Here is a 17,765-nt window from a genome sequence, read left to right as displayed (position 1 = left end):
GAGCGTCAGCGCAGTGTCAGTGCAGCGTTAGTCGGACGCCAATTTGCTGCAGCGTCTCTAGTCGGGTCGGCTGGTTTCAGACGACGCATTCTTATTGACTGATGTCACCATCGACACCGAAGTAACATGGCAGACCACTCGCTCAGCATCACTCTCCGGGCCACGTGTAGATTGCGATCAGCAAGGATAATCGGGATTGCAGACTGACTGTGTAGAGACGTGGGCGGGAACGTGGCAGGTGCAGCCGTTTCCTGTAGTGTAACAGTCAATGTAGATATAGTCAGGCTGCACGTGAAGGAGTAGCCCATTAACCTGATGTTCTCTCCCCTGCAGTCGCTTCTGCAGGCTCTTCTCCAGGTCGTATTCGGTGGCACACTGATCCACAGGTATATGTAGAAGATATGCCTTGGCACCTCTGCCACCGTCCTCGACACCGCATCTCATTAAAGGAATACGAGCTTGACCTGTCTTTTGCTCAGGGCTACACTTCAAAATGCACTTTGTCTACTATACTAGCGGCATGGTCCGTTACAGATACGACAGAATTGAATCCTTCAGGCTATTCCCGGCTCCTTTACACTTAGTGTAGAGGGGTACATTCAACGCGCGGGTTCCTTCACCCCAAGACTAGCCGAAGGAACCCCCACCAACTCCCACCTAGTACAAAATTAGAGCCTGCTCTAGGATGTCAGAGACTCTTATTCCGTAGACTAAGATCGGCGCTACATATTCCGCCAGGGAACAAGGGGGGGGGTGCCCGTGGAGCCACGGAGCGCCTGCAAACTCCACGGAGTTTTGGGCACTTCACCGACAGATCCGCATCTGGCCTCGCTTTGGTCGCTTATGTCCGTCAGTCCGCCGAGGAAAATCCCTGTAGGACTTCGTGCCTCGGAAACCAATTACGATTCTTCCTCCTAGGAGAAGTACAAATACTAAGGAGCCCCAAGACACCGGCATCTGACGTGAGATAGGTGCCACTGTTTGCCCCGGTCTGGACTCTCACCACCTTGAATACCTTCCTCCTCCAATTCTACTCGCCAGGAGACCCCCCCCCCAAAATAGACAATATATTGGACATAATCAAAATGCCTACTCAGCACCGCATCCTTGCTCTTGTGTACAACGAGTTCGAAGCCCTCGATCTCTTCGGCCCATTGGGCGCCATCGTCCCCCGCAGCGACTACTACACCCTGGCGTTAGTCAGCCTGCACAACCTAGACTCGCCACATGGCGTTGAAACCTCCATGAAGAACGGCATCGGCGTGATCCCGACCCTCTCACTGGCCGAGGCCCTCCGGGAGGATCAGCAGTTCGACACCCTGTTCATCCCTGGTGGGTTTGGCATGATGCCACTGGTATGGGACCCAATCCTGCTGCAGCGCATCGGTCAGCTGGTCGACCGTGCGCCGAACGTCTTTTCCGTGTGTACGGGTTCGATTTTGCTGGCTGCGACTGGTCGGCTGGACGGCCGGAAGGCGACAACGAACAAGCGGCTGTATGATGAGCTGACTCCGAAACGTATAATCCCGCCGTCTTGTTTCCAGATTTCCAGAGCACATGCTAACATTTTTTTTTTTAATCGGCTAGACCCAGGGGTCCAATGGCAAAAGCGCGCACGCTGGGTGCAGGATGGGAAATTTTTGACGTCCTCGGGTGTGACGGCCGGTATCGACGCGGGCTTTGCTTTCCTTGCTAGCACGTATGTCGCACCGGAGGACCGCCAGGCTCACCCGGAGGCTCAAAAGGCGTCTCTACAGGGCGATGAGACTCCTATTCCCGGCTTTAATAAGGAAAAGGCTTTGCGGCATGCTCATTTCATTGCCTTCGGTTTGGAGTACCGCTGGCACTCGGATCCTGCAGATGATCCCTTCGTGGATTTGCCAGAACAAACGGCAGCTCGTACATAGATTTCTTTTGGCTTGGCTTTCGTGCTTGTATCCTCAATGAAATGAATGAACATGCTAGTCTGCTTTTCCCCCAGTAATTATAGGCAGCATAACCGTGGGGGGCTGCGATAACGAAAGAAACGGCATAAATAAGAATCAGAGAGTTAACCCCCGCATAGCCCCGGCAAGCAGTCGCATGATCTATCACCAGCCCGAGCCACTATAAACAATAATAAGCCGGTCTACATAGGAGCCAGTGTCCCATCACCCATGGCGTAATAAAACTTGGCGGCAACGTAGGCATCAGCGCTAGAGGGAGTTGTGGCGGAGTCACTGCCTCCACCCAGGCCGATTGATTCACTCTGCAGAGACGGAGATGTGTGGGTCATACGAGTGCTAGGAGTGCTACTATATGAGTCGGGAAATTGCGAAGGACCCAGTCCAAAGGCGCCAGGCGGGTCTCCCTGGGTAGCCAACGAGACCTCCTTTGGGTGAGAATCGAATGGTGGCGGGGGGAAGTCCAAGAATTGCCAAAAGTTGGGGCTGAGACCGTTGGAGAGGATCGGCAGCACGTCCAGGTCATGAAACCCATCGGGGACATTGGCAAACGGCATCGACACCTGAAACGGGGAAAGAGGGTCCATGGGGGCCTGCGGCTCTTGCACGGGGGCGCCCTCCGGGTCGGCTCTTCCGCTCAGAGCCCTGAGAATATCAGTAATCCTGAGCCGCAGGGAGTCTTTGGCAGCCAATGGTTCTCGGGTACGATTGCCCGCGGCACTATTTGAGCTATTGGTGCCGTTGTGATCGAAATCACCTTCTTCAAGCTTCATTAAGGCTTCCAGAGCAACTACGCTGCGCTGAGCAGACCCTTTGACCTGCTCCAAGTGCAGATCGTGAAGTGATGAGCCCTCCATGAGGCTTTTGGTTCGTAATAATTCAATTGCTTCCCGGATCTTGTCCCGAGTCATCAATCGGCTAAGGTGTGCACTGGCACTGTCCCCGTCCCCTTGCTTCGATGAGAAGAGCAGGTCGAGGAGCAACACCACAGCCGCGTTGAATAGTTGCGTCTCACTGGTGGAGAGGGACCCACACACCGCGCAGCGCGCCTGAATCTGAGCCTGGGTACTGACAATATTCTGGGCGAGAAGCTGACAGGAAGCACGGCTAATTGGAGATGAGAGATCCGCGCGATGGAGTCGAAGCAGTAAGCTCCAGAGTTGCTGGTGCAGCATCCAGCGTTGCACCGGGATTGCTGCCATGGGACCCGTGGCAGTGAGCCCGACGGTGCTCCCCAGTCGAAAATATGATGGCAGAGTAGCGATGTACTTTTCGTACTTATTGTTGATATGTCTGCGCAGCTTGGCCGACTCAGCGGTTCCATCGGGCTGCTGGGTTGGTGCTCCCCTCAGATCGATCGATTCGCGCACAATGCCGGCGAGTTCGAGGGCGTGGACGGTATACGACATCATTGTGAACTCTGACCGAGGCCGCTCCGTGATCTCGCCATTGACCGTCACCCGCCATGCGGACGGACAGAGATCATCGTCATTGATGTGCAACGGCATCCGAGTGTTAAACTGGGATGGATGAATGGTGTAGTAGCCAAGGGCTTGTCCGCGCGACCAATCTCTCAGAACGAGGGCCCACCTATGCGAGACTGTTAACACTGGACTCCCGATCATGCTGCTCCTGGATCCTACCAAATGCGAATCGCTATTTCGGTTCGAATATGGTCCGGTTCCACCAGGGCTGCTGGGTCGTTTTCTAACGATGCGACGGGTGATGCAGAGGCATCCAACTTGATGCCACCCAAGCGGTGCAGACCCAGTTTCCGGGCTCCCGAGATGGCCGTAACCAGAACCGCGTCCAGCGCTAATGAGTTCTCCTGGCCGTCAAGCAGAAGCATGATGGCCGCCTGCAAACTGGCGATCGAGCCACAAAAGAGAGACACCCCGTCCTGGAGGCAACGCAAGCCGAGAGATCTCCATGTCTTGGAGTGCATCTCCGACGCTCGTAGCTCCTCCACCCGGAGGGTCAACGGGGTAGGAGTCCACCCGAGGAGAGACGGCGTCGGATGGAACGCGAGACCAAGCACGAGCTTCGAACCACGTCATAATGTAAGCAGGACGCCATCGGGATCGGGGATCCTGTACCTACCGCGAGGAGGTAACCGCCCAGTTTCTCCATCGGCACTGTACTCGATACGGCCAAGACCCGCGAGTCCAGTGACGCAAGCTTTAAGCAATTACTGAACTGTTGAGCTTGCTTCAGGAACGTTGGCGTGTGAACCACATTCCCCAACGGACCCTGGCAACGCGTGATAAAGACTTCCAAAAGGGCATCGATGATCTCCACCGTCGGCATCGCATCGACGATCTCTCGGATTAAGGCGAGTTTCTCCCCGTGTCGCTTGGGGTCGTTACTCGACCAGTATGGATTGGGAAAGTCGGGCGCAACGGACGACGGGGTCGGGCCCAAAACCGCAGGCCGATAGGCATTGGGACGCGGAACCCCTTCAACGAAATGCTCTAGGAGTTGCGCGGTCTCCTCGGCCTCCGCCTCGCCATCTCCATTCGGTGGCGGATCGCTGATCCGATGCGCATCGATCAGTTGGAGTTGAGACTCAAGCGATGATCCAAGATCCGTGGCACTCACCGCTTGGAGGGGGTCTTGTCTTTATTCTCGATTTTGGATCGTTTGGCTCGCGGTTGACGCTCGTCCTTGGTACACAGATGGCCAATGTTACGCTTGACGCACTCCATCTGTCACGAGAAAAAAAAAATGAGCCTTCGTCCTCGAAAAAGCTGGCTTGCGCACGGAATAAATGGCCACTGACACAAGGTTCTTTACGGTCGCATTTCAGCTTCGAGGCCCGACATCGAGAACACGAGAGCGTAAACTTGCGTACACCCGTGTCTGAGCCCACGGGGGCCGTGCTGTGGGTTGCATCGACCATGATTACTGTTGTGGTGGTGGTTGGATGAAAACAAGACGTGGATTAGATCAGGGACAAAAGATTTGGGCGGAGATAGTTCTCTGTGCAATCGAGCCTGGACTGGACTCGCCGGGCTTACGCGACGACCCGTCTGGCGAGCTGGTAGGCCAGGCAGAGGCATGGGCCCCACATCGGTCGCTTGTGGACTAGTGGCCAGTTTGTCGCCGACCGCAGTCCGCTTTGGTCTCTTTGGAACAGGTTACAGCCAGAACTCGAGCACTTCCTCAGTAGTGTTGGTGTTGGTGTACATGTACTCGGTACTCCGTACTCTGTCCTTAGTCCTGTCAGTCAGTCGATGGGTGGGGGTTCGTTACCGCAGTTGTCAAGTGGGTCAGCTGATGGGGCGGCTGAGCTTGTCGCGTTTTGGGGCCAAAAATGGAGCCACCCGGAGATAACAGATGATCTCAATTCAACGATACGGAGCCGACGAGAGTGACAGGACTCCGGAGGATACAGGATGGGATGTAGTGGCTTGGGGATGCGATTCGGTCAACGCAATCCCCATGGTGCAGGCTCAGTATCGTCATTTCCACGCTTATTTGCTGACTGACCAGCGCGAGTGCCGAAGTCCACGTGATTCCCAGCGAGCGCCTGCCTGAGGAATCATTTTGCAACGGAGACGACCGGAGAACAAAACCAGCAGGGATCTTCCCGGCCGCCGCGGGGTCGCTGGGACTTGTGGTCCAATCGCTTGTTCCAACAGTCTCGCGTCTTGCGGTCGCTGTCTTTTTTTGCAGCCAAGCGAGCCTCGTGGTATCGCGCATCCATGCCATTCCTGCAACACACGTATGCAACCACACGCATGTTGGGAGGAGGCAAAGCAGGCTAGTTTCAGATCTCTGCTGACTGCTCAAACCGTTTTTCGTTTAACCATCAGTACATGGAGTATCGGTTGCTGCCGGAGCATTGTTGCTCGAACTTTTTAGTGACTTGTCAAACGCAAGCCTCAGGCAGCCGAACAGCGACATGGGAGGAATTGTTGGAAAATACCAGACCGTACACTGATAGGAATCATGTCCGGTCACCTTTTTAGCCTAGTGGAATTACTCCGAGTACACTCTAAGAGCAGCTGTATTGCACATGAATCCCTGATTGGCTGCTCCATAGTCCATGTCACAGTTCCTTGTCACAGTTCCTTGTCACAGTTCTTTGACACAGTTCCCTGTCGCATCCAAGAGCTTGATATGACACCTGCATTGGAAGAGTATTTCCCTGGGCAACTCCATCTGGCTTACTGTCCGTCGTGCGAGAGATACTAAAGAGCGGGATATCTAAATGTCTTGACAGGGAGTGATTGATTCCCCTCGGACATCTCCAGCTGGGACCACTCGACTCTCAATCAACGGAATATGAAAGCTTAAAATGGAAAGGTTGCAAGGCCGAGCCAAAGCCTTACGTCAATTTCTCGTGCGGTACAATGACTATAGTGATGCATGGATGGTGCTGGTTCCATCTGCAATGATCGACGGGCCCGATTCCGCCGCGACGATGTTGCTGATACTCGGCGCAATGAAGGTGGGCCATATGCCTTCGGTTTGACAGTCCTCCTCTTTTGTGACCCCTGTAAGGACCAGAAGGGAATCCACACGGCCCTCTCGGGCAAACAGGATATCCGTGTACAGGTTGTCCCCCACGAAGATCGTCCGGGTTGGGTCGATGTTGTATAGCGACTTGACCGTGTCAAGCATGGGCGCATGCGGTTTGCCAATCACGATCGGGTTGCGCTTCGTCGAGGCGATCAATGGCGTAACGAGAGAACCGGCGCCTACAAGCTGCGGTCAGCGACTGCTCGCGTCTTCGTAGGAACAGGATCACTACCAGGCCATAGCTCTCCTAAAGCCGGAACCACCTTATCGTCGTTGGTTAGAATGAAATGACAACCGCCTCCCGTCTCGCCTGCAAGAACGGGCCCTTGAGCTCCGTCGCGCGTCAAGTATTTGAATGCTTTGCAGAGTTTGCCGTAGTTCATGTGCATGTCGAACCCACACACCACTGCACCTACACTGGGATCGATCGCCTCCTCCCCGGCTAGCGAAGAATAGTCGTTTGCGGCGAGGAACTTGTTGTCCTCCGGGCCGGTTCCTCCGCATCGCTTGATGTGGACGGCATCAAGTTCCGCTTCGACCCCTTCCATTCCCATGACAAACACCTTCCGATCGGCAGGAAACTTGAGCACTTCCTTGAGATACACAGCTGCTGCGAAGGAACTGGATACAATCTCGTCCTGGTTGGGATATGTCAGTTGGTGGCCCATCCTCCAGACACTTGGCCCGTACCTCACTGGCTGCGATTCGCAGTCTGTCAAACTTGGTCTTCAGCATCTTCCGACTTCGTGCCGCATTGTTCGTGACAAATACCACTCGTTTTCCATGGTCTCTCAAGAAGTCGATTGCCTTGCTAGCTCCCTCAGTAGCATGATCCCCAGACCATATCACCCCGTCGCAGTCGAAGAGCCAAGTGTCATACCGACACAGAAGTTCCGCATAGTCGCTAGGTGTAGATAGCTTGCGAGAAGATGCCATCGCAAGGAAAATGCCCGAGGTTACACGAATAACCGCTCTGGCTACTGCTCTCCTCGAACAAATAGGATCGGCCTTCGCGTGCGCTTCCTGTTGCGTACGGATTCCGAGTGATGACAGCAAGGTTCACTTTTCCACAGCTCTCCGCGGATGTAACAACAATTAAACCATGTATCGAAAAGCAGCTGCACACATAGGAACACATGGCAGCCTGAAAAGGCTGACATGGGTTGATTGATGTAGTCAGCGATGCACGTGTGGCTTGCCGCCCACCATTGACAGCTCCGTCGGAATCCGCGATTCTGTCTGTCTCCTACATCCAGCGGACAGTTACACTCCAGGGCGGATCACACAACCCGGAAATCTGTCACGATGGAAATCGCAATCGGTTTTCAAGGCCGCGGCGTACTGAATTCTCAGCTGGGACCAAAGCAACACCACCGGTGGGATGGGTCCTTTAAAGATGGACGGGAAGGACGACAGATCAGACTGATCCTCATCAACAACAACAACAACAACAACAACTACAACTACTACTACTACTACTACTACTACTACTACTACTACTACTACTACTACTACTACTACTACTACTACTACTACATCTACATCAAGGCAAAACATCATATTGAAAGCTGCCACGCTCAAATAGATCAAGATGCCCTACGCTGGCAACCTTCCCACTCCAACGGAGAACAAGGTCTCCCAGATCATCTCCATCATCTCAGCCTATCGTCACCGCTCCGCCGCTGTTCCTGATCGCTTTTCCGAGTTCGCCCCAGCTCTCGAGAAGCAACTAACGGAGACTGTCTCCAAGGGGGAGCCAGTGCGATTCATTCTTCCATCCTTCCCCTTCAAGGCCCCCGCGGAGGGAGACAAGCGCAAGACTCTGGGCTCTCTGCCAGACAAGGCAGAAGAGATCGCATTGCAAACCCTCGATGCATTTGCCGATTCCATTGCGGAGATCCACCAACCCGGTGCCACTGTGGTGATCGTCTCAGATGCGTCTGTATACGGAGGTATGTGTCCCGAGGGATCCCCAGCCAGACAGACTGGCTAACGGCGAATTAGACCTTCTGAAGATTCCCGACGCCGACGCGTTTGCCTACCATCAGGAGCTGAAGAAGCTTGCCGCGTCTCTCGGTCTCACTCATTTGGAATTTGTGCGTCCAGGCACTCTTGCCGGCATTGTCCCCGAGGAGGCCAAGACACTCGAGGAGTATTCCGACCACGTCTCCAAAACTCGCAACCTTCTCGATGGTACCCTCGCCCAGGCGGTCGACCCAAACGAGGATGAGAATATGCGAGCAACCAGCAAGCACTACGACACGGCGCTGCCTCAGGCCGAAGATCACGAAGCCTTCAAGGCTGCTATGCTCAAGCGGGGAAAGGTAGGCCTGGAGTCCCATACGGCCGTTCGTCACGATGTTGCTGACCGCTTCAGGCCTATGCTAAGCTGATTGCCTCATCGGCCGAGTCGACGATCCGCCTGTCCATCCACGAGTCCAACAACGTGGGCAAAATCACTATGAACCTCTTCCCTCCTCCAACAAGCCCGGACTTCATCACTCCCTGGCACGGCGCCGTCGCGGTCCTCGCAGACGCCAGCGTGCGCATTGTCGATGCCTCCACCGTGGACAGGGACCGATTTGAGGTCATCACGAACCACGAGGGTCGCCCCTGGCTGCTGCGCGAGAAATCGGATCTCTTCGACTGGTTTGGCATGGAACTGGATTTTGAGCCTCTCTTCCCCTGCGGGATGCAAGTCCGCCCCAAGGAAGGATACGGTCCGTACCGGTTCGAGGACGTCAATATGAAGCTCGTGCGCCGGCTCGCCTTGTCGACCGCCCCGCTCCTTCTGCGCGGCTTCACCATGCAGGTCGAAAAGGAGGTCTTCCGCAGCAAGGCGCGCGAGCTGGGCGAGATCCAGATGTGGCCCTTTGGCGACATTCTCGAGGTCCGCGAGAACGCCGACTTCAACATGAACAACGTGCTCACCCGCGAAGCCATGCCCTTCCACTACGACGGCGTCTTCAAGACCGTCCAGGACGAGAAGACGGGCGAGTGGATCTCCGTGCCGCCCCTCTTCCAGATGTTCCGCAACCGCGCCGCGTCCCAGTCCAAGGGCGGGCTGACCCTTTTCGCCTCGTCGCGCAACCTCATCCCTCTCCTCGGCCCGGACAGCATCCCACTCGAGGAGCTCCGCAAGCTCCAGTGGGAAACCTTCACCGCCGCCAATGAGGCATTTGGCGGCCATAAGCTCCAGCTGCCGTTCATCATCACCCACCCCGAGTCCGGCGTCGACACTTTCCGGTTTCACGAGCCTTGGCCCGAGAGCAAGTGCGTGCCCGGAAGCAGTGAGCCGACCCTCGTGCGGGTTGTGGGCTGGCCCCTGGCGGAGAGCGATGCGCTCTGTGAGAAGCTGACCCGGCTCCTGTATGACCGCCGGGTTGCCTACCGTCACCAGTGGAAGGCGGGGGATTTCATCTTCAACGACAACGCCATGACCCACCACACTCGCACAGCCTTCGAGGACGGCCACCGCGAGCACTGGCGTGTGCATGTGAATTAGAATGTTCCTCTTTTTGTAGTCATTGCGATTATTTCCGGTTTAGAGACAAGAATCAAAATGAGAATTGACTCTATGATAGTTTTGTCTACTGTCTTGATTTTACACTGAAGTCATGTCCCAGTTAATGAGCGCATTGGATTCAATAGCATTTTTATCTCAGCTTGGACGTATCTGCTGTGTAGGCTTGGGTTGGAAGGATTTGTATCAGATGATTACCAATAGATAACAATACGCAGACATGCATTCGATCAGCTTTGCCTAGGCAGGTATTCTTCCCGACATGGATGGTAAATCCTGGGATGCTGGTGTCCGCATGACTGCTGAACAATGCACACCTGCAGCCTTTCGCATCCAGGTGGTGACGGAAAAGAGATCTGTGATGCATTTCCCAAACGGACCCACACATCTTTCATTTCAACCATTCTTGGTCGCGGCTACTCCTGGTATACTTGGTCTGAACTACGAACAGTGAAAAGATGGGATCATGGGAAAGAGGAAAGGCAACCGCTCAAGATGCTTGACGAGGCCGCACGTCACTAGGGGTCCTTGGAACACCATCGTAGTGCCTATGTATGAGGGTGATATTTGATACTACGCTGGGCTCCGTGCCTATTTAAGCGTTGTCTATAATTGCAGGCAGATGGTTGTACTGCTAGTAGTGTCAATCAAACCATGACAAGGCAATCTATTATTGGTGCTGCAGCTAGTGCAAAAGCTCACATCCCATAAAGCATTTCGCGAACATGCCCCTGGCGTAATTTCGTGACAGTTGTTTAATCATCCTACGCAATCCTTAAGCATTCGGCTTGTCGATCGACGTCTCGAACGCGCCATCAGTGCTGCTCGCGGCATCCTTCTCATTCTCCGTCTTGTCGAACCGCGTGTCCCGGACGAAGAAAACCACAATAAAAAAGGCGACAGCCGCAAAGCCAATACCGAGCCAGAGCGCACCGCGGTACCCGCGTACAATATCCTGTCCCCCGTTGTTGACATGCGCCTCGACAGTAGCGGCAATGCCTAGCCCGATCGAGATGGAGTACTGCACCACGGTGGAAATGAATGAACCCGCGATACCCTGCTCCTCGGGCAAGACCGCGTTGGAGATGAGAATCCCCGACGACGCGAAGGACAGATCCGGCCCGCCGACGACGAGCAGACACGAGGGGAAGATGAAGGCCCAGTAGACGGAGGAGTAGTTGGCGAAGCTCATGAGCAGGCACCCAATAAAGAAGGAGAACATCGAGACTCCGAAGATGTACTGCGCGGGGACCTTGGCGATGAAGATACCGACTGACGCCGTCGCGAACAGACCGCCAATGACCAGCGGGACCATCTGAGCGACAGCCGTGAGCGGTTGCGCCTTGTGAATGGTGAGAATGTAGATGGTCGTGTAGTAGAGGAAGATGCCGAACGACATCCAGCCGAACGACATGGCCGTCACGACGGGGGCGAATCCTTTGCGCGTCCAGAGAGGGTTAGGGAGGACGGGAGCCTGGACACGCGACTGCGAGAAGGCAAACGCAACGATCAAGAGAATGCCGACGATGAGAAGCGCGTAGACGTAGGGTTCTTCCCAGCCCACCACGGACGCTTGGTTCCAGGCGAAGGAGAAGAGGATGAGACCCGAGATGCCCAGAACAGATCCAAGGTAGTCAAATTGCTTGATGCTGAGTCCCGGAATCGGCGAGCCCACACTGTGAGGGACAATGAAATACGTCACCGCGCCGATGACGAGGCAGCCAATGGCCCAGAACCAGAAACCCCATCGCCAGGTGACTTTCTCGGCAAAAGCCGCGCCGATGAGTCCTCCGAAGATGTACCCCGAAGGCGCGCAGAACCCGAGGAAAGCAAAGGCAATGTTCTTCTTGACCGAAAATGCTGGGAATGCGCGTGCCAGGAGGGCGAATGAGTTAGGCACCAGTGCGCCGTTGCCGATGCCAGTCATCCCGCGGGCAATGTCGAAGAGAATCACATCCTTGGCAAAGCCGCTGACCAGAGACCAGAGGGCCATCCACATCCATCCGAACAGGAAGACGTACTTGTGGCCAAAGTGGTCACCCAGTCGCCCGGTCACCAGAACAAAGACCCCTCCGCAGAGAGAGTATGCGGACAGGAACCAGGACATCTGACCATTGCTTGTGGCATTCAGCGAGCGACCAATCTCTTGCACTGAGAAAGCTGCATTTCCAAGACCGCCAACGGAGAAGAGCTGCGATAGACCGATGACAAAGATGAAGACCGCCTCTTGGAAGGTCGATGAGAAAGTGGATGGAGGACCTCCAGCGTCTGGTTCGCCGGCACCGCCTGGTCCTGGCATCAGATCGTTGGGTCTGTCGACTTCCTCTTTGCTAGAGGGTCTGCTGCCAAGCATTGTAGACCCCTCGGTTAAAGACATGATGAGTTCGATCGTCGGTCAGTGTGCGCAGCCTGTGTGTTATGTGACAAAGGACTGATTTCTTTGGGTCAGGCCTAAGTAACGTATCTGGGTAGGACGAGACGGACGGGGCGATGGAGAGGAGTAAGAGTGCTGTGACATTGGACTTATAACCCATTTAAATTCGCATTGGGGATCCATTTGTCATATTTTTTTTTTTTTTTTTTTTTTCTCCTCCTCAGGGATGGAGGTTTGGCAAGATCCGGAGGGAAACGGTGGCCATCAAACATTCGGGATGCCGTTGAAAGTCCGCGGACTTTGGCCAAAAGTCCGATCCCATCGTGGATGCCGCCCACCCAGGAGGCCGAGGATTTCTGCCAGTTCTGCAGGATCCGCCGTCCTATTTTGATCTTGGGAGAAAATTAATGCGATTCGTCGATACGGTACATTGTTTCTTCAGAGATCCGCACGTCACTCGAAGTCGGAGTGTCGCTCACCTTCGGAGTTTCGCAGCAATACTAGAGGGATGCCTCCACGGCTGTAGGGCTGAGATACTAATTATAATCCATCCTCTCCTCTCGGCCATTCCTCTGTCTTAGTCGTTGAGTCGAAGGACGGTCTCATTGTCAAAGTGGCGTGAGGCCAGAGTGCTCCAGCCATTGAAGAGTATCATTGTGTTGACCACAATATGCACTGTCATTTCTACTATACTGGAAATGGGAGTCTAGACGCCTTTTCAGCTCAGTAGTTTGATGGCCGATACATTGATCAGTGCATCATCGTCACTATTTTCCTTAGTATTGATAGTAGACTCCATTGCATCTCAGACGCCCAATGTCAGGGGCTAGAAGACGTCAGTGTCATACCCTGGGATCCGTCTCTGCTGTTCTCTGCTAGTCACTATCTTTGGGAAGAGGCGATATAGTCCCTGGACTATATTCTGTATTTGCCCGAGGCCTACCGACCAGGTAGCCTGTCGATGGCATACACCCTGGTGTATATCTATGTCCCGCAGACACACAACGGTATGATCCCCCTGAGGATCTGATGACCAAGAGTAAGCAGAACAATAATAGTAGAGATAGAAGCAGGGCCTGTTGAGTACGTATACTCGAAACTAGAGAGAATTGAGCTAGTGATCTTGTAAGACTTGCACTCCGGTGAGATAACTGATTGAACGCGGGAACGAAAGAAAGTCCTCCTCGGTACATGGTAAACAAACGTCCTTATATGAACCATGATTCCTGCACGAGTACCCCTGGTATGTGGTATAATGGTAGAGTGGTAAATATCCGAGATGCCTTCCTACCGTTGATCGCCCATACCCTTCTACCACATCACGTGATCCGGATCCTCCCAGATGATAGATCCACTGGTCACCAGTGATCCGCTGGCTTCTGCCTGTCGCATCCGCCTTGTGTTGGCGCGGCTGGGCTAGTGTCGAAACATTGGGAATCTACGACCTAGATTTGGACGGTAAGAAATCGTTAAGGGAGGAATCTAAGTATGCTTGTCTCCGTGTCTAGCCATTCGAGTGAAGCATAAAAGGAGTGTGACTACGGTGGTTGTGGGTTGGGTTTGGGTCAACCTCCACCCACATTATGCACGTGACTTAGTCTATACTACTTTTAGTAGGCGGAATGATCCCTCATCAAGAGAACCTGGGATTCTGCCGGTCATGTGAACCCAATAGGTTACCCCCACCCATATGGGTTTGATGCTCACAACCATACCCATCCGGGTTGGGTCAGGGCCAATCCAAACCCACCCACACTGCGGGTTGGGTCAGCCAGTCTAGTGATGTGTACGGAGTAGATGTTAAGTCATGATATGTGTGCTGCATTGGGTGATGAGTATGGTATGCTTCCTCTGGACATGTATAGAATGGCGAGACTTCCTGTCCATGTGCTATCTGGTCCTGGTCTTCCATGTTGTTTTTCTCATATACATGGCCTATCATTTGTACTATGCAAGTAATGGCCGTCGAGACCCCGTTTTGGCGTAGCGATTTGATGGCTGACCAGAGCGTACTTCGTACCACCGGAGTTTCTCCACTCGGATCGTCGAGTAAGAGGGCCACGATCGCGCCAATGCATGAAATGACCGGGTTTGGGGGCTTTTTAACCAGTAGAGTGGCTTTTCTTTGCCTGCGGATCGCCTATCTACTGCTTACCATCGCTCTACAGTTTTCATAAATCACATCCCATGGATGCCCGCTTTCAAAGCATTCATAGAGTTCATGGCCAGGGAACTAGAAAGCTGGATCGGATGGCCACCCGCGGAGACGATAATACATCATCCTTGTCTATATGACCTGCATAAGAAGGTGAGGGGCATCAAAACGGCGACAAGCATATGATTCACCGATCAGATATCCGACGAGCGTTTGTGATCGGGGTTTGCGCATACGGCCTTGCAGAGAATATCCGATGCATGAAGCAGCCTTCCTCGAGAATCAGGGGAATACTGACGGAGCGTGGGGAATCGTCTACAGGAACTCATCAGAGCAAGCGTTCTCAGGTCTCAGTCTCCAAGATCTACAGGATAAGTGGGCCTCGAGAGCGTCTCCCTCATCTAGCTCCATACTAGTGATCAGGGCTACCAAGGATGCTTCCCGGTTTCCAGCGAGTCTCTCGGTCTCTGCCGCCAGAGGAGGTAGATAAAGTCGAGCGTAGATTCAGGAACTGTGACCTTGGGCGGCAACGAAGGACCAGAATTCCAAATCACTACACGACTAGTCGGTGATTAGTGGGGCAGCGCACGAACTAGTACATTTCGACCCCCACGATGGACCGTGACGGAACCAATGGCACGAAGTCGTTCGGCTGATCATACTGGGCGACTCCCAGCAGAGGAAATAGATCGATATTCAGGCACCGCCAGCGATGGGGCCAGAGAACGTGGCCGTGTTTGGCAGTCTCGTTGCTACGCTGGACCTTGGAGTCGCATTTTCAGGATCTAATCTTGAGATATCGCCATCTTCCCCACGATATCTGCCTTCGTCAACGCCGATCAGCCCAGCTTTGTCTTAGCACGATGTAGAACCCGGCAAAGCTGGGTTAGCAATGGGGTCCCACCACCCTGCATGAGTCCGCCCCTGCATCGGTTCAGACTAATATCGACAACCGTCCCAGCTGGTCTCTCTCTTTTCTCCCCAGCATGTCACTCACTCAGTCACTCATTCATTTTCCTTGAATCCTGTTGCTTCAACCACACCGGTCAAGATGGGGTCGGAACTGGGAGTCACGCCCGACTCGAAGCCAGAGCCTGTATACAGTCCGGTCAGCATCTGGTGGGCTACCTGGGCCGGCGTTTGGACAGTCCTCGTCGCCAGTGGCATCGCCTATCTCATCGCTCGTCGGGACACTCCTATTCTGCGCATCCGTGGCCTCAGCCTGTCGCTCTCTGCTATCATTCTCCTTCATCTGTACTACACCCCAGTCCAGTTCGGCACCATGATCGGCCCCATCATGCCGGGCGATGCTCAGTTTTGGATCATGGGCACTTTTCTACCCTGCGGAATCGCTCTCTTTCACGCGTCCAACAGTCGCTTCCTTTACGTCGCCAAACTCCAGGAGAAATACGTTTACAACGATCTTCGGCACAATTTCCCGCCCATCCAAAGGAGAAGCGGGCTGCTGGGCCGCTTCAAGCGTCTCGATTACAATACCAGGGTCCTGGTTCTCGTTGGAATCGGGATGATTGCCCAGATCATGCTGACCGTTATCATGTGGTTGATTTCGCGCAAGTGGCATCCCACTTGGGGAATTCCAGGCACCGAGGTGACCGGGCCCAAGATGGCTCAGTTGTCGGCGATGGGTCGTGGCTGGGAGTGGTATGAAGCCAAGGACTCCGATCTGGGCTGGCGAGCTAGGCTAACATGGCTAGGTGGCCGAGTATCTTTTGGCAACTGTTTTGGGCCTGGATCTTTGCCCCTATTGTTCTCTGGAAATCACGCAATATCCGCGATACCCATGGCTGGCGAGTTCAGACCATCGGCTGTGCGATAGCCAAGTGAGTCGCCGCCCATATCCTGCGTTGTCTGGTCCCACTAATGCTCGGTGCAGTCTGCCAGGCGCTCCCCTGTGGCTCATTTCCCTCTACGCTCCCGCATTTGACAAAGTAAACCAAGTCTGGCTGCCCCCGCAGTGGTACGTGCTTGAAGCGCTCGCTCCCTTCTCCAGCCCCGTCGCTAATGGACGCGTAGGATTTGTCTTTCGATCCTGGTCATGGAAGTCTTCACCGTTTTCCTTCCCTGCTGGGAGGTGATGCGCCACCAGGTGCTCCAGAAGGAAACGCTCGACGCCATCGCGCAGTGGGAGGAGAAGAATAAGAAGAACAGCTCGGCCAGCAAATCCCTCGCCGAGACGGCCACGCTGGTCGAATCCATCATGACCGGCGGCAAGTCGACCAACGGCTCCGTCCAGACCAATCACTCGCGCGACAGTATCCTGACCATGGGCGCTCTCGAGTATGCCCTTGAGCGAGACCCGGCTCCTCTCCAGCGCTTTTCAGCTCTCAGCGACTTTTCCGGCGAGAACATCGCCTTTTTGACCAGCGTTGCCGAATGGAAACAGTCCTTCCCGAAGGCGATCCGGGAGAACACGGCCCCTCGGGACAGCAACACCGAGGACTTGATCCGCGAGCGGTTCAATCGCGCCTTGCGCATCTACGCCGAGTTCATCAGCGTCACGCACGCCGAGTTCCCGATCAACATCTCGTCACAGGATCTCAAAAAACTGCAGGACGTCTTCGAGCGGCCTGCTCGGATCCTGTACGGCGACGAGCGCGAGGTCGATCCCGCCACCCCCTTTGACTCCTTCAAGCCCCCGGCGTCGCCGACCGATTCCAACAGCTCCCAAAAGGAGCTGCAGAGCTCCGTGGGTGCCATCCATGACCGTGTGCAATACTGGGGGGACGTTCCCGAGTCGTTCGGGCCGAATGTCTTTGATGATGCGCAAGAGAGCATCAAGTATCTTGTTCTCACCAATACGTGGCCCAAGTTCGTCAAGAACCGGACGGCGTCGATAGGCTCGGGCAAGACGATGCATGGGACTAATGTTTAATTTCTCCTTGACTCCGGACTCATGTTGGATTTCTCCTTCCTCCTTACTCCGTACTTCTTCACTTCGTTACCTTCTTTCTACCCTCCCTGTTACCTTTTCCATTTTATGTGTCAATTTTAATGAACAGATATACCAGATTGATGGATGGCAAGGCCTATGTATATATACCAACCGGTAATGCGACGGATACTAATCAACCCTATAGTAGCCCTTCAGGACTACATCGCTGAATTCAGATTGAACCCTACCATTCCCGTAATGATCTTCAGTCAGGGTCTGGCTGATCATCGCTGCGAACGATAGATTACATACATCCCCTGTATACAGCTCAACTGGACCCAACATAGTTTCCG

At 54.2% G+C, this 17,765-nt stretch overlaps 6 protein-coding genes across 6 annotated transcripts; 3 read left to right on the top strand and 3 right to left on the bottom strand.

The window, feature by feature from the left end:
* Window positions 1-1,064: 1,064 nt before the first annotated feature.
* Window positions 1,065-1,907, top strand: AFUA_4G01400 (DJ-1/PfpI family protein; the record flags this gene model as incomplete). Its single annotated transcript, XM_741224.3, has 2 exons — window positions 1,065-1,518; window positions 1,588-1,907. The coding sequence occupies exons 1-2, from the start codon at window positions 1,086-1,088 to the stop codon at window positions 1,905-1,907; spliced, it is 753 nt and encodes a 250-aa protein (XP_746317.2). The 5' UTR covers window positions 1,065-1,085.
* A 221-nt stretch (window positions 1,908-2,128) lies between these two features.
* AFUA_4G01392 (putative C6 transcription factor) lies at window positions 2,129-5,413 on the bottom strand (the record flags this gene model as incomplete). Its single annotated transcript, XM_001481481.2, has 5 exons — window positions 4,723-5,413; window positions 4,542-4,648; window positions 4,044-4,473; window positions 3,587-3,984; window positions 2,129-3,533 (listed from the first exon to the last, which is right to left on the bottom strand). Exons 1-5 carry the CDS (start codon window positions 4,840-4,842, stop codon window positions 2,129-2,131), a joined length of 2,460 nt encoding a protein of 819 aa, XP_001481531.1. The 5' UTR covers window positions 4,843-5,413.
* Window positions 5,414-6,302: 889 nt separating this feature from the next.
* On the bottom strand, window positions 6,303-7,403 carry AFUA_4G01380 (putative 4-nitrophenylphosphatase; the record flags this gene model as incomplete). Its single annotated transcript, XM_741227.1, has 3 exons — window positions 6,303-6,646; window positions 6,700-7,105; window positions 7,158-7,403. 3 exons carry the CDS (start codon window positions 7,401-7,403, stop codon window positions 6,303-6,305), a joined length of 996 nt encoding a protein of 331 aa, XP_746320.1.
* A 587-nt stretch (window positions 7,404-7,990) lies between these two features.
* AFUA_4G01370 (isocyanide synthase family protein) lies at window positions 7,991-9,972 on the top strand (the record flags this gene model as incomplete). Its single annotated transcript, XM_741228.2, has 3 exons — window positions 7,991-8,419; window positions 8,472-8,791; window positions 8,845-9,972. Exons 1-3 carry the CDS (start codon window positions 8,059-8,061, stop codon window positions 9,970-9,972), a joined length of 1,809 nt encoding a protein of 602 aa, XP_746321.1. The 5' UTR covers window positions 7,991-8,058.
* A 793-nt stretch (window positions 9,973-10,765) lies between these two features.
* Window positions 10,766-12,784, bottom strand: AFUA_4G01360 (uncharacterized protein; the record flags this gene model as incomplete). The annotated part of the gene is made up of 1 exon (XM_741229.2): window positions 10,766-12,784. The coding sequence occupies exon 1, from the start codon at window positions 12,365-12,367 to the stop codon at window positions 10,766-10,768; it is 1,602 nt and encodes a 533-aa protein (XP_746322.1). The 5' UTR covers window positions 12,368-12,784.
* A 1,890-nt stretch (window positions 12,785-14,674) lies between these two features.
* gprK (regulator of G-protein signaling domain-containing protein) lies at window positions 14,675-17,673 on the top strand. Its single transcript, XM_741230.3, has 4 exons — window positions 14,675-16,181; window positions 16,235-16,360; window positions 16,414-16,497; window positions 16,554-17,673. Exons 1-4 carry the CDS (start codon window positions 15,571-15,573, stop codon window positions 17,410-17,412), a joined length of 1,680 nt encoding a protein of 559 aa, XP_746323.2. The 5' UTR covers window positions 14,675-15,570; the 3' UTR covers window positions 17,413-17,673.
* The last annotated feature ends 92 nt before the right edge of the window (window positions 17,674-17,765 follow it).

Source organism: Aspergillus fumigatus, chromosome 4 (assembly GCF_000002655.1).
Source record: "Aspergillus fumigatus Af293 chromosome 4, whole genome shotgun sequence".
Taxonomy (NCBI): domain Eukaryota; kingdom Fungi; phylum Ascomycota; class Eurotiomycetes; order Eurotiales; family Aspergillaceae; genus Aspergillus; species Aspergillus fumigatus.
The sequence above is the reverse complement of the archived record's forward strand: the minus strand, read 5'-3'. Positions and strand labels throughout refer to the sequence as shown.